Here is a 24,865-nt window from a genome sequence, read left to right as displayed (position 1 = left end):
CAGAATATTTGTGAAATGGATCCACCCCATAGTTTCCTTGCAGTTTTTCCCTGTTCTGTTTTGACATGAACGGGGAGAACTTGCTAGGGGCAGCAGAATCTATGCTGGTGACATTTCACTTTCTCTACCAAGTTTCGGAGCTGGTGCAGAAAGTTGGTCCACGGCTAAGTTGCTTTAAAAGTGACTCCGATGAGGAATATTCCAGCAGCCCGAGCTAAAACTGCCTCCCCAGCCGCCGACCTCCATCTTTATGGGCAGGACAGGCCATCTGTGAACCTTCCTGCAGTTTCTGTCTCATTGACCCTTTAATTCTGCTATCATCTGCCATAACCCTGAGCTGGCTCTGTTCTCTGAGGCTATGGCTACACAGCAGGGTTATTTCAAAATGATCTAGAATGGCTATTCTGAAATAGCTTATTTTGAAATAACAGCTGTGCACAAGAACACGTTTCAAAATAGCACCCAGCTATTTCAAAGTAGCATGTCCAGATACACAGCGCTATTTTGAAATACTGTCATTGGGCACCATTCTGTCTTATTTTGACATAGCGCTAGTCTGTGTCTTAACGGCACGTGTTGCAAAATAGGCATTAGTCCTCCTGCAGTGAGGTTTACGAAATTCAAAATAACTCAGTCTCTGTTTCGAATGTGTTTTGAAATAGCGTGTGCATAGTGTAGATGCTTGGAAAGTTACTTCCAAATAACAGCTCTTATTTCACAATAACTTTGCTGTGTGGATGTAGCTCAACAGTGCCAGTGCTGTAGATGAACAATCAAGGCCAGACACGTAACGCCCTGGGACAGGCGAATTGACACCTGCCCCATCACTCGACAAGGGGACGCTCTCCCTGACTCACTCCTGAGAACTCAGCTCTTTGCCAAATCCCCAGATTCACTAGTAGAATTCTGAGCCGAGAGACATTAACCTTCCCAGGGGCAGATTCTTCACCTACCATCACCAGATCGCAGCCGTGGTCCTTGCTGCCCAGAAGAGTAGAAGTTATTACTAAGCTCTTGCGTGCACAGGTCAATGCATGACCTCCCTCTCCACCCAGGACTCTTGTTCTATGACTAATGGCACCAATCCCCTTGTGCCCCAAGGTGGCTGCTCAGTGGCAGAGAAGGAAGAGACCAAACCCTCCTGCTCCGGGGAGGTCTCTGAGATTCAGTGTTGCGCTGATGCTGTGTAAGTCACTAGATGCCTGGAATGGCTCTGTCTGAGTGACGGTGGATGTTTGGGGTGGGATGTAAGGAGCTAACTGGTCTTATTTTTAGTGCCAGGGCTCCTCATCACCAGGCTGCTCAGGACAGTAAGTTTCTGATTACTGTTCGAGCGGGGAGTGGAGCAGAAATCTGGCCTGCTGGGAGTTTCAGGCATAGGGGAGGGAGTTTAAAGCCAAGGGGAGAAACAATAGGTTTACACATCCCATTATTAGCACAGAGGCATTGAACAGGACACCAGGGAGGGCCAGGCACCCCCTGGGTATTCACCAGGAGACACCACAAGCTCTTTCCTGGACACAGGACAGGCAATTGCTGACACTTGTGATTTACGAAGCCAGCTAAAAGGAGTCCAGGCTGCTGGAAAGGCTGCCTCTTATCAGAAGCAAACAGATGCGGCTGGTGCTGGCTGCTGTCCCTTTAACCAGCCTGCTAGTGCCACACGCTGAGTCCCAGAGTCTGCAGCAAAGTTGTCACAGCAGCCACCCCCCCTGCACCAGCACCCCTATAACTGCTGACTAGGCAGATCCCTGCCTCCCTGGCTTGGCCTCTCACACGCCCCCACTGCCTCGCTGAGCCAGTTGGAGGCCTGCGTGCAGCCGCCTCCCCTCTCCTTTGATATTCTTGGCAGGCGAGTCTCTGATACACACTGTGCACAGGCGAGCGACGCAGGCCGACCATAAGCACCAGCAGAGCCACCGCTGCCTCTGAACAGCCCAGCAGCATGGAGACACGGGAAGTCTTTGCAACATAACTGCGTTGTAGGCTTCCCCCAAACAAGAGAGCCAGAGGTCAGTACTGAGCTAATCGCAGCAATCCTACAGCTCTTAGCCAGCAATCTTAGCCACCATTGTTCTGCGCTTTCTCACGGGCCTCATTTGAGAGATGGGGAAACTGAGGCACAGAACAGGGCTGTGACCTGCCCAAGGCAGGGACTGCAGAAGGCAAGTCTCTGGCCTCCCATTCCTATGCGATTGGAAGCTGCCTGCAATTTCCATACATGCCCATGTAGCGTCCCCTTCCTTCTAGCAATCAGGCTGGCATGATGCACAGGGACAAAGAGGCATAAGCCACATGCAGTCTTGAGGCCAAGTCCTGGCAACAATCAAATTGCTGCACATTTCCAGCTTCACGCACTTTGTCGCGAGCTGCGGTTTTGCATCATATTTAACTACTTCGTTTGTGCTTTAGCCACCAGGTGTTACATGACCTGGAAAAATCCCAGCTGGTTCTCAGAAAATATTTCATCTCTCGGTCTGCAGTGCATTCCCAGCTCTCGTCCCAGGAACACAATCCACGTGTGGAACGTGGGAACGGATGCGTCAATAAGGCTCCTTGCCAAATAAAGAAGGAAAACCACTCTTAGTCCCCCGATTGTGGCTTCACTTCTGGTGAAATTGGCCGAGAAAACAATTTATAGCCAAGACATCTTTAGATGCTGGTCTTTTAATCACTGGCCCCTAGATCTGCTCTGCATTCGCTGAGCCTCCTAAGTTGTTGTAATATGCCTAAGGTTAGTAGCCAGGGGTATGCATACCCTTTGGGGTACACAGTCGTTCATGGACACATTAAGTCATCTGTATATGAGCCTACTTTTGCAACAGGCTACAGAAAAAGCACTAGCAAAGTCCATGCAAACTCAAATTTGTTACAGACTTGTGTGTACTGCTCCATGTACTATAAGCTGAAATATTAAGTCCAGTGCTTGTATTTGAATTGAGTTTATAATTATATGATAAAAAGGAGAAAGTGACCAATTTGTCAGTAGTGAGTTGTGACGTATTTTTATGTCTGGTTTTGTATGCAACTACAGGTTGAACCTCTCTAACCGGGCACTTTCTCATCCAGCAACATCCATACTCTGACATGATTTTAGTTAGCTGAATGACCACTTATCACGGGTGTGGCCAAGTTTCCCAAGGTCCCATAAAGTTTATTTCCAGCCACCAGTCCTGGCTCTCAGTGTTCTGTGCTGTTATTTAGCTGTAATTTATCCCTAAATGTCTCCTGAGAGCCCAGGAAGCAGGGGAAGTGTTGATAATGTGCAAGACAACATTGACCTCCCGCAGTCTGGCAAATTTTCTGATTTGATGCCGGTCAGCTCCTGAGGATCCTGGACTAGAGAGGCTTAATCAGTAGTTTTTAAGTGAGATGAAACTTGGAGGTACACAAGACAAACCAGACTTTTGGAAGGGATACAGTAGTCAGGGGAGTTTGAGAGCCACTGCCCTTCCTGATACTGTCTCTAACACAAGCTCACTTCTAAATCCAACCTCTGATGGATATAAGATAATACATGTAGTGTACTTACAGCCTCATCAATCACAGGGTGTTAGGGACAGTCTAATGTCTCTCTCACTACAAATATAATGATTCTGCCCCTAGCTTTACCTGTGCCAGACAAAATAATCTAACGCAAGAGAAAGCAAACGCAGGAAGTGAGAGTCTTGTTTAGTTGCCTCCAGGTGCCCTGCAGACTGGTGTTTTAATCAGAATGTCTTGTTCAGCAGTAGGCTGCTCCGAGTGGTGTGTTTGTACTCTGCCCAAAGGGACCTGATCTCATTTGGGAACTTCAGACATGACAGTAATGCAAATAATCATCTTTGTTGTGAGGGAGAATGTGCTAAACAAAATGGTTTAAAAAAAAACCACCAATAAGTCTGGGGTCTGATCTAGTATTTCCTGGAAGCTGTGTACTTCAGTGGCCACACAGAAGAGTTTCAAATGTCACCCGGCTGATTAGCAGAGCACCCACAGTTTCTACTGGTGGTGTACACCACACATGTCACAGTGCATGTAACAAAATTTATTCCACACAGGCTTGGGAGAAAAATAAAGAGAGAGAGGTAACATTGGCCTGAAGCCCAGCTTTGGATCATGCAGCCCAGGCTCAATTCCAGCTAAAGCTCCTGTCCACGTTTGATTTTCCTCTGCTGCCATTCTAAGGGCATGAGTATACTTGAACAGCTGGGAAATTGGGCAGAATGTTCAGAGGTGGTGCTTGCTTATTGGCTTCTCTTTCTGGCCATAACAGATGGCACACAGCTGAAATAGCTCTGGCCAAGCCCAAAGGAAAGCCAGCCGGGTCCTTGATTGACGGCTGTGTGTTCAGTTCCTGTCTGGGCTCTCTGTTTTGTTCCCTGCGTTGGGCAGAAGGAAGAGGGAGTTTTTCCAGCTCTAATGTCTCTGACCCTTGCCGCCTTCAGTCTCTGCTAAGGAGCAACGGGGCAATATCCGTCCTTTTATCTGTCAAGCCCAGGGCACGTGGGCCTGTCCTAACTTCCCAGACTCTGGGAACAGTTGTGACTGGCCAGCCGCAGCAGTGAGTGAAGTCTGGCTGCGGCTTTTGCTAGGAGCTGCTTCTGGGACACGTGTGAGAGGCAGCAGGAGAGCGTTAGAGGAAACAAGGACCTCGCAGTTGCCTGCCCAGGTACAGAGAACTGAACTGTTTTTTTTTACAGTAGTGTGTTCTTCTCTGCCAGCCCACAGCGCCGGCAGAGAAAGCCAGGCCTGCTAAGCAGAGAGGACAACTGACTAGAGGGGTTTGTGTCTGAGCAGCCAAAGGGTCCCTTGAGCAGGCTCAGAGAGCTGGTTGTGTCTTAAATGTTTTCAGCCTGTAAAGTGTATGGTAAGACAGGGACTTTATTTTCCTTAATCTTAGAAGTGGGGGGCCTGAGCCCAGGACTCTCAGCATCGCTTCCCCGCAAAAGTTTGGGGCAGTTCAAGTGTCTGAGAAGGCGGTGGCAGAGGGAAGGATTTTTTGGAGCTTGCAGAGAGGTGTAGAAACCTCTCACCCACCCTTGTGACTGAGTGCTGGGGAGAAGCAGTCAGAGAAGCATTAGGGTTGGGGTCTGGCTTTCATGCCCCTCAGTGCTGAGCAACTTTCTCCCGAATGTGGAAGGGAGCCAGGATCTGCTGGCTGAGGTTTCAGGTCTCTACTGGAGGAACAGTGACCGAGGTTCCCCGGCTGGCAAGGAATCCCTTAACTCTGATGACTGCCGGATCTGGGAAGAGACATCCCCAGAGCAAGGCCGTGGCTGTGTAAATAACACACCCAAACCTGCCTGTAGGGGCACAGGCCAGCACCTCGCTGGAGCTGACAGATGGGGCAGACACATGAGTTTCAGGGAAGGAGTGAGGTTAGAGGTTTCACCCGGGAGCCAGTCCAGAGCCTGTCTGTACTATGCTTCACCAGGCCTGCCAACTGGGGGTGCAACTGCCCTGGCCCCATGCAATTTAAAGGGGTTCCCAGCCACCACCAGCAGCGTCAGAGTGGGGCCAAAGCAGCTTGCAACCCACCCTTGCTCTCTGTAGCCTGAGAGAGCGGGGTCCTCCATGTACCACCCGTGCCCGAGCATGGACTCCGCAGCTCCCATTGGCCAGGAGCTGAAGGGGAAGTGCCTGGGGGTAGAGGCACATGGAAAGGCCCCAGCCTAGGAGCTACTGCTGAAGGGATGCACTGGACACTTTGGGGAGCCACCCAAGGTAAGGGCTTCACCCCTCAGCCCTACTGCACCTGAATGCCTTACCCCAGCCTGGAACCCACATCCTGCACCCAAGCTCCCTCCCAGAGCCTGCAATGTTCTCCCACGCCCTCCAGAGCCTGCACGCCTCCCACACCCTAACCCATCACCTCAATCCCCAGCCCTGAGCTCCCTCCTGTATCCTGACTCTTGCCCAGATTCTGCACCCCCACCCTCTTCCCTGAGCCTCCTCCTGGGCCCAGACCCCACACTTCCACCCCCTGCCTTGAGGCTTGTGCTGCACCCTAACCCCCTCCCAATGCTGCACCTCCACCCCCCTGCCTTAACCCCCTCCCCCACACTAACTCTCTCCCAGACCCCACATCTCCACCTGTTGGATGAGCCCCCTCCTGCACCCTAACTCCCGCACCAAACCTCCTGCCGGGAGTCACCTCCCCCATTCCAAACCCCTTGGCCCCGGCCTCCTCCTGAACCCCAAGTGCCTCAGCCCCACCCTGCAGCCCTTGTCCCTGGCATCTGACTCCCAGCTTCAAGCCACAGCCCCCTACCCCAGAGGCTAGGGAGCCCCAAGCTCTCAGAAGAGTTAGTCTGGTTCTGCACATGGTAAGCTCCTTGCTTGATCCATTGAAGATCTGTCTTTGGAATCCCAGGTCATCATGGCCTACCTCAGAGCTGTGGTCCAAAGAGCTGCCTCCTGCCAGATGCCAGCCGCTGGGAGAAACCTCTTCCTCAGGTGCTTCAGCAGTGTGGCAGGCCAGACAACGGAGAAGAGCGTCCCTTACCACAAGACTCTGAAGGAAGGAAGCCCTCAAGGAAAAAGGCCAACAAAGCTGCTCCCCAAATCTGCCGAGGTCGTGGTGGTGGGCGGAGGCAGTTTGGGATGTCAAACTGTGTACCACCTGGCCAGGATGGGGGTGAGCAATGTGGTGTTACTGGAAAGAGACCGTCTGACGTCGGGGACAACCTGGCACACGGCTGGTGAGCAGAGCTCTGTGAGGAGCAACCTTTGATCAAGTGTCTGGCAGAGCAAAGGCTCCAAATTAGAGCTGCAGAAGGGAGCCTTTCGGCACTTGATCCTGCTGGGTGCTGAGCAGCCCTCAGCGCCCAGTTAAGTGCTGGGAGCTGCAGCAGCTCAGCTCCAGGTGGGAGAGCTCAGCCCCTCTCAAGGTTAAGATGTTTGTGACTCTCTTGATCCTGTGGCCTGGATGAAGATGAGGCCTCTTTGGTTCCTTCAGTTCTCATCTAAGGGCGTTTGTGGTATCCTGACCCTTTAAGAGCCCAGTCTCTCAGACCTCATTTAACTACTCCTTGGCCCCGTGCAAGAATATCACTAAGGCCAGACAACATGGGCCACCAGAATCTGGCCTTCCCCTCCCCAGGGTAGAGGGGAAAGAAATACCCCTTTCGCTATTACCTAGCAGTCTTACCCCCGTTCCCATGGCGGGTCTCTGGGTCCTTCCTTGGGCAGGTCCATGCCAGGCTCCTGCTGTGGAACCTCCTTCAGATGGTTTCTGATCCTTCTGGAAGCCTCCCTACTCTGCGTGGGTGCTGGAACAAGAGCTGAAGGCGGGGTGTGGCGACAGCCTCCGCCTCGAAGAGGTTTCCATTCTACACAGGGTTTACAGTCTGTGTCAATGGCTCTCAGTACCCCCACCTATTGCTCCAGCACCCCTGCCCCTCTCCCTGACTTACGGCTTTTATCCTAGCTACTTGGCCATGGAGTTAGTTCCCACCAGAGTACATCCAGCCTGGCCTCGAGGAGCCACTGCTTAGGGCGAGAGGCTGGTGCAATCAAGCTGGCTCTGTCAGTCTGTGGGATCTCTCCTGAGAATAGCCCACAAAGCCAGCTACTGCTGCTCCCAGCGGTAGCTTTGCCTGGGTGTATGATGGTTGGAAGGATGCTGAGTGCATGTCATTGGGCTGTTAATGCCTACATTGAGGGCTTAGTGCCCAAATGGACCAAAACTTGCGGCTGCTGGGTGGGTCACCAGCAACAGGAGTTGAGCCATTGACCTCTGACTCTAAAAGCACAGGCCTCTACTAAGTGAGCTAACTTGAGAGCCACTAGCAGGGCACCTTTATGCGGCCCAGCTGCTACAGGGAGCCAGCAAACTACAGTGTGGGTTACATCTAGGCCATGAATCTTATTCTTGCTAAAATGGCTGTAGCGCAATTCTCACCCTTGACTTCCGTATCTCTGCTTGGCTTGTAAGGTAGGGTTGGGAAGTGGGGAGGGATACCAGAGCCGACAGGCACTTCTGTGGTCTTCCCAGGTCTCCTGTGGCAGCTGCGTCCGAGCGATGTGGAAGTGGAGCTGCTGGCTCACACTCGCCAAATAGTCAGCCAAGACCTGGAGGAGGAGACGGGTCTGCACCCAGGGTGGATTCAGAACGGTGGACTCTTCATTGCTTCCAGCCAACAGCGGCTGGATGAGTACAAAAGGCTCATGTCTGTAAGCAGAAGTCTCATCTCCTGCCTTCCTGCTTATTCACAGGTCACTGAATCAGGGTGGGTGCTGCCCGTTAGCTGGACAGGAGAAGTCGGGGAGGGTAGCTGGCTCGGGGGGTTGTGCTGCCACCCATCACCGTGATGTCTGGACACTTTCACTAGAACATAGATTGGCAAAATCCTGAGTGGACTTCCTGGTCCCTCGGGCTCTTCTCCCTCAGTGGGTCACCAAAAGCTCTGCCTGGGGCTGTTATTTGTCAGGGTGTGGTGACTGTAGTTTGATGGTGCGACCGTTGTTAAGAGGGGTCACGAGATGGGCACGCCCTTCTCCTTCAGTGGGAGCACGTTGGGTATTTGAGGCACCTCAAAGGGTGCGCCATCCTGCATATGTATCGGTTCCAGTCCAGCCCAGCGACCACAGGCAATAAACTACTCCCTCCGCTCTGGGCAGTGGGGCTTAGTGGCCGGAAGCAACAGTCACACGCCCTCAGGCACAGTAGCATGACCTGGTAGCTAGTATAGCACCCCCTCTTGGTGTCAGTGTGTGGGGGAAAGGAGACCCAGGCCCTCCCCCTCCACTGGGTCCCAGCCCAGGTTAATAGCAGCGCTGGAGTGGTCCTCCACCAGCTCAGTGGGGAATGCCCCAAAACACACCGAGCTCTTGGGGGGCATAACTTCCCACCCTGAGCTACTTCCTATCCAACTCATGGTCGCTATCTCCGGACCAGTTTCCTCCAGCTGCTCCTCACTGGCTGGCCTCTGCGGTTAGGGCCATCCTCCACTCTTCTGCAGGAGTTCCGCCAGCACCTCCCTCCCTGGCAGCAGTCAGCTGGACGGAGCCTTTATAGCTGGTCTCCAGCTGGAGCATAGCCATCAGGGCTGTGGGAGCATGGCCTTCTCAGCTAAGTAGCTGGAGTTAACTCCTGCAGGCCCGCCGTGGGGTTGGTACACCCTGCTGCAGGAAGGCAAAGCTGTCTCCAAGCGGAAGGATTGCTCTGCAGATGGACAGGCTCTAGGGTCATCCTATCTCCTTTGCAATAGCCCGATCCATTCCACTGGTCATGGCTAGTCAGGGCTTTGTGTTCTCCCTTGGCAGTCCATAGACCGAAACGCAGCCTTGAGCATAACTGGCTCTGATCCATTCAGACCGAAAATATCATATTATGTCTACAACAAGCAGTCCTGTGGCACCTTAGAGACTAACTTAGTTCTTAGGTCATGAGCTTTCATGGGTAAAATCCTCTTCCTCCGACGAAAATTGCAGAGAAAAAACAGAACCAAGAGTTTATGTAGTGGGGGACAGGGGGGCGGCGGGTGGTGGCTTACATGTCACTAATAGGACCAGTAAAATGAAGCATATTAAGAAAGATGTGTCCCATTCCTGCGAATATCCAAGTGGGGTAAATTGCCTTGCAATTGGCATCTGAGACTATTTACCATATTGCTTCTATATACATCTATGATACACTCACATCTTGAATGCTGCGTGCAAATGCGGTCACCCTCCTCCTCTAAAAAGCTGTATTGGAATTGCTCAGAATGCTGTATTCTTGTCTCACAGTAGCAGAAAGACATATACATTCCTAGCTGCCCTGGTGGCCCTCTTGTCTTTTCCTGCTGGGGAGAAGCACACACTGGCATTTGCTTTCAAAGAATCACAATAAAGATGGGTAACATGAGACTAGTTTTGTCTGTATCCCCAGACATATTTGTGATGGAGAGACCAGTGTCTAGCTTTACGTTTATTGGTTCAGTGGCCTATTGGACATGTGTGGCTCATGTGGGGTAGTGGCAGGGAAAGCAGACTAGTTGGTTTTAAACCTCTTTCTGCTGTACTCAGCTTTTGGGATTCAGGTAAAAAGATCCCCAGATCTAATGTGTCCGTGGTTTGGGCTTTGCAAAATCAAACCTGTCCAGTGCTCATCTCAGTTAAGTACAGTGTAATATTTCCAACTGCTGTGCCTGCTTGTGTAGGAATAGGGTAATGGGCCTTTAAATAGTTTGAGCCCACAAGAGGTGCTCACCCAGTTCTGTGTTTTGGGAATCCCCCCAGAAACCAGACAGATCCTCCCTGCATATGTGGGAAGGCATGTTTGCGTTTGGGACCCAGAGGTGCCCCTGTGGTTTCTTCCCCTTGGCTGTCGTGTACGGATGCCACACGATCTGTTCCCAATAAGCTGTCGAGTTTCACAGCCGCTCAGGAACACTTCACATGCCCCCCAGCTGATCAGCAGCGCACCCACAGCCAGGTGTTGCGTTTCTCTTGGTGGTGCCCATTCGCCCATGTCTCGGTGCACGTAAAATATTGTTCTGCACATGGATGGAAATGATGAGAGGGAACGTTGCTCACCATGTTTGCATTCATGCACCTGTTCTCGTATCTCATTTGTAGCTGGGAAAGGTCTATGGCATAGAATCCTACGTCCTGTCCCCTGCAGAAACCAAGGACCTGTACCCGCTGATGAATGTGGATGATCTTTGTGGCACGCTGTACGTCCCTAAAGATGGCACAATGGATCCTGCAGGCACCTGTACAGCCCTCACCAGGGCAGCTACTGCCAGAGGCGCTTTGGTAATTGACCGTTGCACAATCGGGTGGGCATCTGAGCCTTGTAGTTTTTGCACAGCTTCAGCTGGATGTTCTCGTTCAGTACACTCCCAGCCCCCTCTGCCCCACGATCCTTTGCTTCCTGCTGCATCCAGCCTCCATCATCCAGATCTCTCTTTCTGAGTTGCCCCATTCTGCTTAACAGCACCCCTCCCCTTTAGCACATGGGGGTGAGGTGCTGAGCTGACTTTGAAGTGAGTCCCGGATGTGCCTCATCAGAGAGAACCGAGGTGCACACTGTGGGTGGGTGGGCCTCCTTAGGCGGGACATGGAACTTCAAAGGGCGGGGGGCGCAGCACATCTGGCTGCCGGGTCTCAGGCTCACCCATCTCATTAAAAATGTTGAATTCTGGTCCTGTTTTTAGGTCTGTGTATTCACATTTATATACCGACTCGTACAGGTTTTTTTACTTTCTACAGACGTTTTTCCTTACACAGGCTGAAAAGGGCTTTTTTTAAAACATATGAACAAAACCAAAATGTCCCCTGGTTTGGAATGCATTAGACGGGTTGGGGAGGCTCTGCCATTCCAGGGACAAAAAGTGAGATCCAATGTAAAAAGCTGGTGGTTTTGATATGGAACCTTTAGAGCTGGGGAAGTCAAGAGGAGAAAAAAAATGTGTATGCCAAAAACAGCTACATCAGGGAAAAACAAGTTGTCAGGGTGGAGTAAAATGCACTGACTCAGTGGAGAAAGGACCAGCCTTTGGCTCTGTGGTTGTACAGTGACGAGGGGAGGTATGCTACCACCATGCAAATAAATGATAATAGTTCTAATTTTCAGTCATCTTAAAAGGCCACTGATGGGTAGTTTAAACCCAAAATTAAAAAGAGGGATGTCGTTCCCTGGCAGTAATAGGAATGCTTTTGATGGCGCGTGGGGGGGGCGGGCAGACAGATTAGCGCTTTCCCCACTGACAAGGACAGATGTGGGGTAAAGCTACTGGCCTGTGTCTCCAGAGCAGAACTGAGCAAAAATTTCAGCTGAAACGTGGCAAATTTGTGTCAGTTTCATTTCACTTCATTTCACTCTCAAACCACCAGTTCCCCAAGTCCAGATCATTTGTTTTGACATTTTTAACCCAAAGCATTTTGAGAGTTTGGCCCCAAATGATTTTCTGTTTCAAAAGGTCCTTTAATGTCACTGTTTCACATTCAGAAGTGTTCAGAATGGAAGTGGGTCCACCTGCTCTGAAATGTAAATTGGGGGCAGCTTTTTGGATTGGTTGCCGTCTCTTGTTTCGCCGTCTTGTCTTTCGATTTGTCAAACTTGCCAAAGAACAATGCTTTATTCCCCTAGGACCCCTGGGTTTCTCCTTCAGTGTTGAGCCGAGAACTTCACAGTTAGACCCCACTGCTTGTCCCTGTGCTTCTGTCTCTTTCTCCAGGTAATAGAGAATTGCCCTGTGACCGGTATTCAGGTCAGAGCCGATTACTTGGGTGTGCAAAGAGTAGCTGCAGTGGAAACAGATTACGGGGCCATCCAGACACCCTGTGTAGTGAACTGCGCAGGTAGGAGATCGAAGCAACCTGGCTCCAAACTTCCCACATAGTGTAATCGTACGAGGACACCAGCCCCTCTGTGACAGCAATAAGGAGACTGTGTGATCTTTGAGTGTGGCATTCTGGGCTCAGCGAGGGGATCAATGCCAAAGGAAATGCATCTTTTGGTTCTATGTAACATTGCACCAAAGGGCCTTGTGAACTCCCTGTAGCCACACGTCAAGGGCAGGACTGCAGATTTTTCTCTGATGCAGTTCCTGAGGGGCTCCAGAGTCAGCCTGGGGCATTGGCTGTGATCCCTCACCAAGAGGTGATTTGTTTCCATGACAGGAGTGTGGGCCCGAGCCCTGGGCCAGATGGCTGGTGTAAACATACCCCTGGTGGCCATGCATCATGCCTACGTGGTGACGGAGCGGATAGAGGGCATACAGGTCAGTACGTTGCTCTTTTTCTCTACCTGGAGGGTTTGCCATCAGACAGGGGCATGTTCCAGGGTGTGGGGCTCGGGAAGGGACTTGATTCAGAATTCACCGGGGGCGGGAAGGGGAGGCAGGTTTTAGAGATGGTTAATCTTCAGTCTGGCTCAGCTCAGTCCAGAAACCCACTTGCATTTCAGCACCCTGTAGTTTGTGCTCTTGGTCTGGGGGACAGCAGACCTGGCGGCAAAACAGGCCACTTAGAAAGGGCCCAAGGTGAAACTAACTGGCTGTGACCCGCCAGTGCCACTTTTTTCGCCTGTTTGTTTGCACAGTCAGTGTGCTCCTTTTAAAAACAAAGGCTTAGATGCTTTAAACCAGATTGGTCTTTCCTGGCAAGCCCATGTGCGTCTCAGTATGTCTCTTCGTGCCCCCCGCACCCCACCCCCCGCCACTTTAGCAGCTAAGTTCTCCTGGACCTAGAGTATCGGAGGGGTAGCCGTGTTAGTCTGGATCTGTAACAGCGACAAAGGGTCCTGTGGCACCTTATAGACTAACAGAAAAGTTTTGAGCATGAGCTTTCGTGAGCACAGACTCACTTCATCAGGTGCTGGTCTTAGAAATCTGCAGGGCCAGGTATAAATAAGCCAGAGCAAGGGTGGGGATAACAAGGTTAGCTCAGTCAGGAAGGGTGAGGCTTACTACCAGCAGTTGATCTGGAGGTGTGAGCACCAAGGGAGGGGAAGCTGCTTCTGTATTTAGCCGGCCATTCGCAGTCTTTGTTTAAGCCTGAGCTGAGGGTGTTGAATTTGCAGCTGAATTGTAGCTCAGAAATTTCTCTTTGGAGTCTGGTCCTGACATTTCTTTGCTGTAGGATAGCTACTTTTAAGTCTGCTACTGTGTGGCCTGGGAGATTGAAGTGCTCTCCTACGGGTTTTTGTATATTGCCATTTCTGATATCTGATTTGTGTGCGTTTATTCTTTTACGTAGAGACTGTCCAGTTTGTCCGATGTATATAGCAGAGGGGCATTGCTGGCACATGGCATAAATTATATTGGTAGATGTGCAGCTGAATGAACCCACGATGGTGTGGCTGATCTAGTTAGGTCTTGTAATGGTGTTGCTGGTGTAGATATGTGGGCAGAGCTGGCAACGAGGTTTGTTGCTATGTACATCGGACAAACTGGACAGTCGCTACGTAAAAGAATAAACGCACACAAATCAGATATCAGAAATGGCAATATACAAAAACCCGTAGGAGAGCACTTCAATCTCCCAGGCCGCACAGTAGCAGACTTAAAAGTAGCTATCCTACAGCAAAGAAATGTCAGGACCAGACTCCAAAGAGAAATTTCTGAGCTACAATTCAGCTGCAAATTCGACGCCCTCAGCTCTGGCTTAAAGAAAGACTGCGAATGGCTGGCGAAATACAGAAGCAGCTTCCCCTCCCTTGGTGTTCACACCTCCAGATCAACTGCTGGTAGTAAGCCTCACCCTTCCTGACTGAGCTAACCTTGTTATCTCCACCCTTGCTCTGGCTTATTTATACCTGGCCCTGCAGATTTCCACGAACAGCATCTGATGAAGTGAGTCTGTGCTCACAAAAGCTCATGCTCAAAACTTTTCTGTTAGTCTATAAGGTGCCACAGGACCCTTTGTTGCTGGAGCTAGAGGGCGTTCAGATTAATTTCCCAGTCCTCAGTAACAAATTGCTGCATGCTCTGCTAGCAGCCACCAAGAACCAGCCTACCATAACAAGCCAGCCTGTGCAGCACTTTTGCTCCTGAGCCACCCGACAATAACAACCCAGCACGTGCATCACAGCAATATGCATAGCATCCGTGCTGTCAGCCACCCGACAGTATCGCCAGCGCTCGAAAGCAGCCCGACAACAACAAACCAGTGTGCGCATGCAATGGAAGTCAGGGAGGGAAATCTGCAGTAAGGAGGCAGGACTGTACCATGCCAATGTCTGGAGTGAGGCTTCAAACGCTGTGCAGGGCGGTGGCAGCTTGGGGTCCTGTCTCGGCTGGTTGTTCTGTGATTAGCCCAGGGCCTGGATGGCACTGGAGTCAGGGATGGTGATGTGGGCAGCAGGGCTGCTCAGCAGTGCCCCCTTCAGGCCATGCTTGGTACTGCAACTCCATCCTGCCTTGGTTTGGCCAGTGGCTTGGGGCAGGGTGGCTTATGGGAGGGGTGGCCAACCTGCGGCTCTCAAGCTGCGTGTGGCTCTTTGAGCAATGACATGCGGAGCGCTCATGGCCACACTGTGCACATGCCCCTGTTCTTGGAGGGAGAAGCGCATGGGGGGGCGGCTCTGGCGAGTCCCGCGCATAAGGGGCATTGGGTTAGAGTATGTGTATGGGGCGCTGACGGTGCCTGGCAGTGGGGGAGGGGTGGATGCATTGGGTTAGGGCTGGGGGTGGGGGAGGGTTGGATGTCTTGGGTGAGGGCTGGGGGTGCCTAGCTGTGTGGGAGGGGTGGATCTATTGGATTAGAGTGGTGGGGGAGTTGACAGTGCCTGGCTCGGGGGAGGGCATTGAGCCACATATTATATATTTAGTTTTATCTATTGATAGATAGAGAGATAAATATAAATATATAATACGTGGCTCTTTCCATTCTATCCACCGCTATTTGACTCTTCATCTCGAACCAGTTGGCCACACCTGGCCTCTGGCATAAGGTTGGTATTAGTCTCTCACCAAAATGGCAGCTCAGGAGCCATCTGTCTGAGCCTTTAAATGGAGTAGAGGGGGAAAATCCCTTCAAAGCACAATGGTTTTGTGGCAGTGCTTAAGCAAGGCCCCGACTTGGGCCTGTGTTGGCCCTGAGGAGCTGCTGTCCAGCCCAGCTCCACCTTTGAGCAAAAGCAAGGCACCTTTCTTACTGGCCTGCTGGGTCTTGATGGGCCAGTGGTTCCTCATGGCTCTTCTAGGCCTCTGGAGAACTGCCTCATTGGTCATGTGGTCTGGGTGGATTTTCCAGGGCGGGGAGTGTCCAGGCAGAGATGCCACCAGCCAGGGGAAGAAGAGGCTGGATAAACCTTCACAGGGCAATAGACTGGTGAGCAGCCCGGAAGAGTAGGAATAACGTGGCATTCCCACAAGTGGGGGAGCCAGAACTGGGGCAGGTAGTGAACCACCAGGACTGGCTCTGACTCTCTCTGCACGGTGGCTCTGTCCTCAGAGCACAAAGAGGCCTGACCACTGGCAGGTCTTGCCATGGGGCATGCAGGGAGGAGCGGGGTGTTCTCTGCCTTTTGGCGGGGCGCTTACAGGGGATTTTTGTGCTGAGAGGAACACAGAGGAGCTGCTGGTGCTTCCAGCGGGCCTGGGTCTCTGCTGGACTGGAACGATTTGGAGAATAAAGGGACCAGTAACCTGCACCCTTCTGTTGTTGTGCCACAGTGACCACCCAGCAAGGCAACTCTGGGTCAGAAGACAGTCGTTCAGCCTGGCTGTACTGTTGGAATGGTGCAAAAGGGCAGAAACATCCCATGTGCGTCAGAACCCGTGTGCTCCCCACGCCCCCCAGCCCTGTGTTCATGATATTCCCTTCTCCCTCTCTTTAGAATATGCCGAACGTTCGCGATCATGATGCCTCAGTGTATCTCCGTCTCCAAGGCGATGCCCTTTCCGTGGGCGGATATGAGTCAAATCCAATATTCTGGGAGGAGGTGAGCAGTGCTGAGAGGTTTTCATAGGCAATAAAACATGTTCACCATGAAAGCCGTTTTGACAAAGCAGGCACAGAAGGGAGCTCCTGAGTTCTTGTGTATCAGCCAGAATGCTTGAAAGGGGGACACTTTGAATGAAGAGTAAAGGGGCTGGTGGGGTGCGGGAATTTGTCAGGTTCTTCTGTTTGGACGTGGCTTAGATCTAGACAAGACCCAAACCTGCCTGAAGAAATGCATGACCTGTGAGAGAGAATGGGAGAAAAAGAGAATGGCCTGGTTGTGGCACTAGCTTGGGAGGTCCAGGTTTAATTTCTCTCTGGCCACAGATTCTTGTCTTTGACCTTGGGCAAGCCCCATGAGGTATGTCTTCACCTCCATGCTAGCTTGGGCCTTCGCTCATGCATTGCCTCCAAAACCTCATCTGTCTCCACATGCAACTCTGTGGCCCAGTTTAAATGGTGCTTTCAATTTGGGCTGGCTAGAGCGCAACTTAGACCCAGGTTCTGAGTTCACCTGTACCCGGCCCGCTTTGCAGGGAGGAGACAGACTAAACCACTTGAGTGCAAAATGTTCTGTTGCGCTGTCCTACAATTCCCACTGGCAGCCTAGCAGACAGACCAGTTCTCGCACTGCTCACTTACTGCAGTGCAAAGAACCACAAGCCTTGGCTCCGAAGTTCTAGTGACTCACCCACGCGAGCTCAGAAGCAGCCAGGAGACAGTAACTTGGCAGGACTTTGCAAGCTGCTGGGACCTGGGAGCTGAAGTCTGCAGTCTCTTTTCCCTGTGTTCAGGAAGTAGCCTGGTCTTATCTTGCAGAGGTGTTGTGAGGGTATCTATGTTAAAGCTGGGGAGGTGCTAAATTCTGGTTATAGAAGCCACAAGGAGCCTGTCCACCTTAGAGAGACGGACACTGTGCCTGCTTGTTCAGACAGCATGAGCTTCACCCCAGTCACCACAAGACTGCCCACTACTCTGGTACTCCTGGACACTAGTGGAACAAAGGCCTGGAGCTGACCTTCTGCATGGGGGGAGTACATAGTGGCTTGGACAGGGGGCCAGAACTCAGAGTTTTAACTGCAGCTCTGACACTGATGTCTTCTGTAGCTTGGGGCAGCTAACCTCATGTCTCACTACCTGAGTCCACGTTTGTAAGGTGTGCCTCCCTCACGGGAAGGTGCTGAGAATTTATTGGTGTTTGTCAAGGGCTCAGAAGATGAGAACTAAACACCAATTACTATTTCTAATTCTACAAAACAATTTTATCACTAGATTACAAGGGGGAGGCATGGGAACTGGAATTAATTGACATATGTAATGGCTTTAACCTTGGCCTGAATAGAGATCTTAGCTGGCTTATGCATTACAAGGGCAGTTTCCCCACCTTCGATATTCACAGGAATCAGACACATCTAGTTTAATTTGCTTCATTAACTGCTCCTCCTAGTTACAGGTGACTCCATTTATCACACCCCGAGTCCATGATATATTAGCCCTGGATTCTGTTTTTCCCTTCTCTGTCCACCTGATGAAGTGGGTTTTACCCATAATAGCTCATGCCCTGATAAATTTACTAGTTTCTAAAGGTAGGTCTACAAAGCATAGTTATTTTGAAATAACAGCATCCCTGTGACACAGCCATTAAATCACAATAAGTAAATAAATTCAAATAATTAATCTGAATAAAATGCGTTTGAAATAGGCGCTAATCCTCGTACAAAGAGGGTTACCAATTTCAAAATAACAACTGCTATTTCAAATTTATTTCGAAGTGGCTGGTTCAATATCAGTGCTGTTAAGAGAAGTAATAGAGCCTATTTCAGAATAAGCCTTCGTGCGCCCAATGGCTCTATTTCAAAATAGACTCCCTGTGTGTAGATGCTGTATTTCAAAATAGCTAAGTGCTATTTTGAAATTCATTTTTGTGTGTAGCAGCCATATTTCAAAATAAGAACCGAGAGAAAGCCATGCTAGTTGATATACTATCAGATCTGGTCTGAAGAAGTGAGTCTGTCCCAAGAAAGCTCACCTAATAAATTATTTTATTAGTCTTTAAAGTGCTACTTGACTGCTTTTTGTTTGATTTCAAAATAAGGCTGCTGTCTAGACACACCCTAAGATGCCCCAGGACTGCTTGTTGTTTGTGAAATTAGAGTCTAATATGGTTGTTTGTCTGAGACCAGTTACTATTTAGTTATCACCCATAGTAGGAGTGGGCTATTTGTTCTTCTTTAGCATCCTTGGAACGGATTCGCTGGCTGGAATGGTGGGCTCTCCCTCACTCAGAATCCTTAAGTCAAGGTGGGATGTTGTTCTGTCAGGTAAACTCCAGTTCAACTATAAGCTGTTGAGCTAGAGGCAGGGCTCCCTGGGTGTACCCTAGAATCTGGGTCATCCCAGAGGTGTGACTGAATGATTACAGTGGTCCCTTCTGCCCTTAAACTGTATGAATTTGTCTCCCCCAAACTACCCTTCAGTCCACCTACCACAACAGGCAACTTTTCATCATGCCCAACATACACAAATGCCACCCTCTCCTCCTATCCCCTCTGCAGTCTCCTCAGAAAGTGAAGACTAACCAGAGGCCCCCGCTGAGTTTATAGGCCTGTTGTGCTAGGCACAATGCACAAATAGTCTGGGATCGCACAGGCTCAAGGACCTTATGTGCCAAGTAGATCTGACAGAGGTTGGTGGCAGAAAGTATTATCCTGGCTTTGCAGAGTGTGAACTGAGGCACAAAAGAGATTAAGTGATTTGTCCAAGTTCACATAGGAAGGGAGAGAAATTGAACTTAGACTTCCTGAGTCATATTCCGGTGCTTTAGCTAGATGGCAAACCACAAAGATTACTGGCTCAAATGGTGCTGTATCTCTGTGACCAGTTAGTGTTTAGGTAGGAATGAGCACTGAGGGTAACTAACCCTGAGAATAGATTCCCTGTGGTGGTGGGAGTTACCCTGAGATGACTTTACCAGCAGTAATGATCGGAAATGGACTAATCAGACACCACAGAGGCTTGTAATACAAGTCCAGGTTAGACCTTGCTCCCTCTCTGCCATGGGGAAGTGGCTTCCAGATGTACTAATGAAGTCTTTCTGGAATTGATGTTGAAGGTGATACTGGTTGAACTTCTCTAATCTGGAACTCTCTCATCCAACATCATCTGTAATCCAACATGATTTTAGTTAGCTGGACAGCCACTTATCATGGGTGTGGCCAAGTTTCCAGAGGTCCCATTAAGTTTGTTTACAGCCACCAGTCCTGGCTCTGTGCTGTTATTTAGTTGTAATTTACCCCACATGTTTTCTGAGAGCCCAGTAAGCAGTGGAAGTGTTGGTAATGCTGCTAGACAAATGTTGGCTTGTGGTCCAGCAAGTTCTCTCATCCGGCACCGGTCAGGTCATGAGGGTGCTGGATTAGAGAGATTGAACCTGTAGTAAATTTCTGCAGCTCATGAGGAGCTTATTCTTCAGCTCTCCTTGCCTCCTTTTCCCCTTCTGTGTCCTGTGAGTGGCAAGTTCCATTTTCACAGTAAATGTACCAGGAGTTGAATGTGTAAATTACTAATGTAGCTAACATGTTTGTCTCTCAAGGGAAAATGAGATTGTTTTTCTTGTATTTTACACTGAGGCAAAGCAGGCGGTGATTGTGAATGAGCCCATCTGCAGATGGTTCTGTTTTAACTCAGGGAAGCCTAAGCCTCACCCATAGCATAAGTGGTTAAAGTACGAAGCAGGCATCACAGTGGCTGTCCTTGGCTGGACAGTTTGGCAGGTGAGGTCTTATGCAAACGGTTTCCAGAGCAGCTTCTGTTTTGAGTGCATTAGTTTTCTGAGTTCCCTAAACAATGTTAATACTCCCATTAACTTTTCTAAGCCCTTGGGGATGATTTCTGGAAGTGCTGAGCCAACTCAGTTCCTACTGATTTCACTGCACAATGAATTTATTCAGCACCTGAGAGGAAGCAGCCACTAAGTGGCTTGCAGAATGGGGAGTCTGTTATAAAACAAACATCTGTAACTTAACTTCTGTGTATTATGGCTCCTGTTTCCCTCTAGGTCTCTGAGAAATTTGCCTTTGGGCTCTTTGATCTGGACTGGGATGTGTTCATGCAGCATATTGAAGGTGCGATAAACAGAATCCCGGTGCTGGAGAAAACAGGAATGAAATCCACTGTCTGTGGGCCAGGTAATATTGTGACACTGCACTTGACATGCCATCAATGCAGCTTGGTTTCCCGGTGAGTCTGTGCTGACATTTTAAATGAATTCTCCTAGTTTGGAACAAGCAAAGATTATAGTGAGATGCAGAGTTAGTATGAATCAGTCTCTCTGGCTTTCTCCTACCCACCCATGCAAGGAGACAAATTGGGACTAGATAAAATGTCTGTCTTCCTTGGCTTCTCTTGAAAGACATACATGTGCACACTAAGGACTTGTCTATACTATTTGGAAGATGGACTTGGTCAGGGTCGATCTTCTGGGATTCAGTTTCATGCACCTGGTAGCGATGTTCAAAACTGAGCTATCTGGGGTTGGGGATCGACACCCATACCCCTCGATATTGTGAGGAGTAAGGAGGGTCTAAGGGAGAGTTTCTCCCCTCGACCACCCTCTGTGAGGATGGCCAGGTAAGTCAACTGCAGATAAGTCAATTCTAGCCACGCAATTGCCATAGCTAGAATTGCATATGTGCAATTGACTTACCTGCCTAGTATAGACCAAGCCTCAGTGTGATGAGAAAGAGAGGTGGAACAAAGAGGTGGTCTGCCACCCATGGAAATCAAGAAAGAGGCTCCCACTGACTTCAGCAGGCTATGGAACAGACCCTGTAAATATACAGATTGCCTAAAAATGTGCTGACTGCACAAAGACGGGGTGGAAAATGCCTCTACAAGTCAATCCTTGGAGTGATCATGTGGTACCTCAATCAACTCATTTTGTCCCTTGCAGCAGTTGCCCCTTGTTTTTATCGAGTGATGGAGCTCCAAAGTGCGAGGGAGGGAATAGAAACATGTTCTTCAGCATTCTTAAAGGCAAGTGAGAATCCAGCACCTCCCAGAAGCTGCTCAAACTTGACAGCTTGTGAGAGTGATAATTAGAGCTAATATTGACTTGTTGCAGAGAGGTAGCCATGGTAGTCTGTATTGTCGAGAACAACAAGAAGTCCTGTGGCACCTTATAAACTAACAGATGTTTTGGAGCATAAAAGTTCGTGAGCAAAGACCCGCTTCACCAGATGGCTTTAATATTGACTTGGTTGACCTAGAGTGCTAGTACCATAGAACACTAGAATCGGAAGGGACCTTGAGAGGTCTTCGAGTCCAGTCCTCTGCCCTCATGGCAGGACCAAGCACCATACAGACTACCCCAACAGATGTTTGCGGAACGTGCTCTTAACAGTCTCTGATAATGAAGATTCCACTCCCTCCCTGGGCAATTTATTCTAGTGCTTAACCACCAAACAGGAAGTTTTTCCTAATAAGCAACCTAAACCTTCAGTGCTGCACTTTAAGCACATTACTTCTTGTCCTACCCTCAGAGGTTAAGGAGAATAATTTTTTTCCCCTCCTCCTGGCACTAAAAGTTGAAGCAAAGCAGAGCTGGCTCTGTCCTGGCAAGATGGGTATTGTGTGGATATTTGGAAGTAGCTCTTCCAAATAGGCATGGATACCAAAGGGATTTCTGCCTGAATTAGAGCTGGCCCAGTGAGCCTGGCCAGTGGGTGGGGCCTAAGGCAGCATACTGACAGCAGGGCTGGGCCAGTGGGCGGGGCCCCACCAGTGGGCGGAGGAAGATATATTCAATGGGAGCATGGGGCCTTTGCTCACCTTCCTTAAGGCCAGACCTGGCTTGAGTGCTCTTGTTAGCACTGGATTGTCCTTTGAAGGAAATAAATCTGTTGGAATACAAAAGGGGATGCAGTGATATCCTATTCCTGAAGGTGGTGCCAGAAGCCTATGATAGGGAAGAAAAGAGCTGTGAAATTTCATTACACTTCAGTGGGTGGCTTTTTCCTCGTTCTCGGAAACCCAGATTTCCTCGTTTCCACAGCACTTACGTTTACTGCTGACTTTGCAGCAGCAGATTTGAATGTTGAAGGCCAGATTTTCAGACACTGGCCTCTGTCTGTTGCAAGCGTGAAGTTATTTTGCATCCTCAGCTCTGGTCAGTAGATATCTAGGTCCTTGATTTGTGTGCACATATGAGGAATCAGCTTGCCTAGGACACAGGTCCTGCGAGGTGATGGATCCTCCTTCGACTCCCTTTGCTCATCACATTGCATGACCTTTCCAAATTGTGGCTTCACAAGTGGGATCTATTGTGCCTTCAAATCTAGAGGGGAGTGTAGGAGGCAGGTGTACTGTAAGGCTCTACCTGGAAGCAGGGTAACCATGGGCAGGGGGCAGTGGGAAATTTTAGTTCCAGGCCCATTAGAAGAACGGTTCCCTGGACGGAACGTGCCTAGTGTTTAGAAGTAATGCCTGAGGCAGTGGTACCTCGGGCTCGGACACATCCATCCTTCCCGCTGCGTTCAGGCAGTGTCAGGGAATGCTTGGCCACATTGAAATTAGGGGATACCCTGGTACAACATACTGGTAATGCAGATTCCCAGTTGGGGGTTGTTAGCAGAGGGCACAGAAGAATCCCATTTCCTGGGGCCCTAAGATAAAAGAGACTCCAGTAAGGAGACTTGGTAAGGCAAGTAAGAAGGCAGGAGGAAACTGCTAAACATTTAGTGTATGTCTACACAAAGAGCAAGATTGGGCTTTGCCTGCCATGTGCATGTACTCATGGTAGCGCTCTTTGAACTGGTGTACCTATGAATGGCTGTGTAGTGCACTCACAGAGGCACAGCTGAGTTGGACTGACCACAAACCCTCCTGAACTGGGTGGACACGTACTTGGCACGGCTCAGCCATTCCTCCACTGCCACTGCCCAGGGTGCTGTGGCTGTGCTGCTATGGACACTCACGCTATTTCAACAAGAGCGTGTACACGAGCAGCCGCATCACACTTTGGGTTTGTAGTGCAGCCACAGCCCCACATACCTCTGTCCTCGCTGCATATTTTGTGTCTTTTCATGGCACAGGAATTGCTTCCTGCATGGGGATGCCAGCAGGGATTTTCTAACACTAGAGAAAATAAACACAATACTTAGGGCCAGATTTTCAAAGGCACTGAAAACTGCAGCTAGGAAAGCAATCACATTGGGCAGCTAGCAGATTTTGGAAATCCCACTAAGTGCTTATTTGCCTGTTTGAGTTCCTGAATGCCTTTAGAAATGGGGCCTGACGTGCTTTCCATCTCTGGATCGCAAAGTAGCATTGCTGCTTCCATGTTTAGCGAGGAGGAAACTGAGGCACTGAGGTGCAGTGTCTTCCAAGGATCACGTGGCAAATTGGTGGTAGAGTCACACGGTAGTGCCCACCTCTGCCAACCCTTAAGCCCAAGCTCCTTTCACTGGACTGCAACAGCCCCCTGCAGACCTGAGGGCTGGGATTGAGGGCTTGTGCTATCTGGCCATCACTGTATCAGTGGGAATAACATGGCAATATTAATTATATGCAGCAGGGACTGTGATGGCCTGATTTCCAGAGAGGCAGTATGCTTGCAGCTCCAATCAAAGCTAACTGACTTATGGGCTTCCAGTTCTTCTAGAAATCAGACCCATGATGGCTGCCTTGCAGAAAGTGGACATTACGTGGTACATGGGACCAAAATCCTAGAATCCTAGAGCTGGAAGGGACCTCAGGACGTCCTTGAGTCCAGTTCCTGCCCAAAGCAGGATTAAAAGCTCATGTCTAGACTCTAGAAGTCCAAATAATATTTCTAGGCTCCTGGGCAGACCAGGGACAACTTTCCAAAGTCAGAGGTTCTAAATGAAGGGTTTGGAAAAGGCTCTGCACAAGCAAGGTTTGGACACCTGCATAGCGAGCACTTTTCCTGATAGCATCTTCCTCTCTCCCGCAAGAGCCAGCCAGCTGTGACTCTTCGGAACACTTTGTCACTGTCCTAAGGGGATGACTTAATTCAGCACAGCTGGGCCAGTCCATCTTCTCTGGTCATCCCTGCAGCAGGCACAAGTAGTCAGCAAGAGAAAGAGCCATCCTTCTATGAAGCCCTGGTTGGGAGGAGATATTTACTACCCCATGCGCTACCCTTCATCAAATAGCTGAGCCGTATGCAGCCTTTCACTTCTGCTCTCCGTGCTTCAGAACTAACCTTGCACAAATTAAACTGAAGTTGCTGGTGGTCCAGTTCATAGCGGATCTGGTTTTATTAGGAGGTTGCTGTGCGCTGGGAATGTGACCATGAGTCGCTGCTCAGTTTCTGCAGAATTTAAATTCTTGGTTGTGGTTTTTGCGGGGGATGAGGGGGGCAGGGAGAAGGCAATTTAAAGCTCTTATGTCTGCAAACCTTTTAGGTGCAAGGAAAACCTGTGATTTACCCAATGCAGCACTATTCTTAGGGTGCAGACACCCTGAAGCAATAGCTCTGGAGAGC

At 49.9% G+C, this 24,865-nt stretch overlaps 1 protein-coding gene across 3 annotated transcripts in view; it reads left to right on the top strand.

Annotated features, from left to right (window-relative positions):
* Positions 1-813: 813 nt before the first annotated feature.
* The window catches only part of SARDH (sarcosine dehydrogenase), a 99,637-nt gene continuing 75,585 nt past the window's right edge, over positions 814-24,865 (top strand). For 2 of the 3 annotated variants that reach the window (XR_012648342.1, XM_075015401.1), the window contains exons 1-8: positions 4,383-4,651; positions 6,356-6,683; positions 7,979-8,157; positions 10,546-10,725; positions 12,150-12,273; positions 12,595-12,695; positions 16,256-16,360; positions 20,417-20,546. Coding sequence is in view for 2 of the 3 variants with exons in the window: in XM_075015401.1 (XP_074871502.1) it covers positions 6,362-6,683; positions 7,979-8,157; positions 10,546-10,725; positions 12,150-12,273; positions 12,595-12,695; positions 16,256-16,360; positions 20,417-20,546 (1,141 nt within the window). In the remaining variant the exon portion in view is untranslated. Of the gene's footprint in view, positions 2,013-4,382; positions 4,652-6,355; positions 6,684-7,978; positions 8,158-10,545; positions 10,726-12,149; positions 12,274-12,594; positions 12,696-16,255; positions 16,361-20,416; positions 20,547-24,865 lie in introns of those variants that run through there. The other variant, XM_075015402.1, reaches the window with a different exon arrangement.

The sequence above is a fragment of the Carettochelys insculpta genome, chromosome 21 (genome assembly GCF_033958435.1).
Source record: "Carettochelys insculpta isolate YL-2023 chromosome 21, ASM3395843v1, whole genome shotgun sequence".
NCBI lineage: Eukaryota > Metazoa > Chordata > Testudines > Carettochelyidae > Carettochelys > Carettochelys insculpta.
The sequence above is the reverse complement of the archived record's forward strand: the minus strand, read 5'-3'. Positions and strand labels throughout refer to the sequence as shown.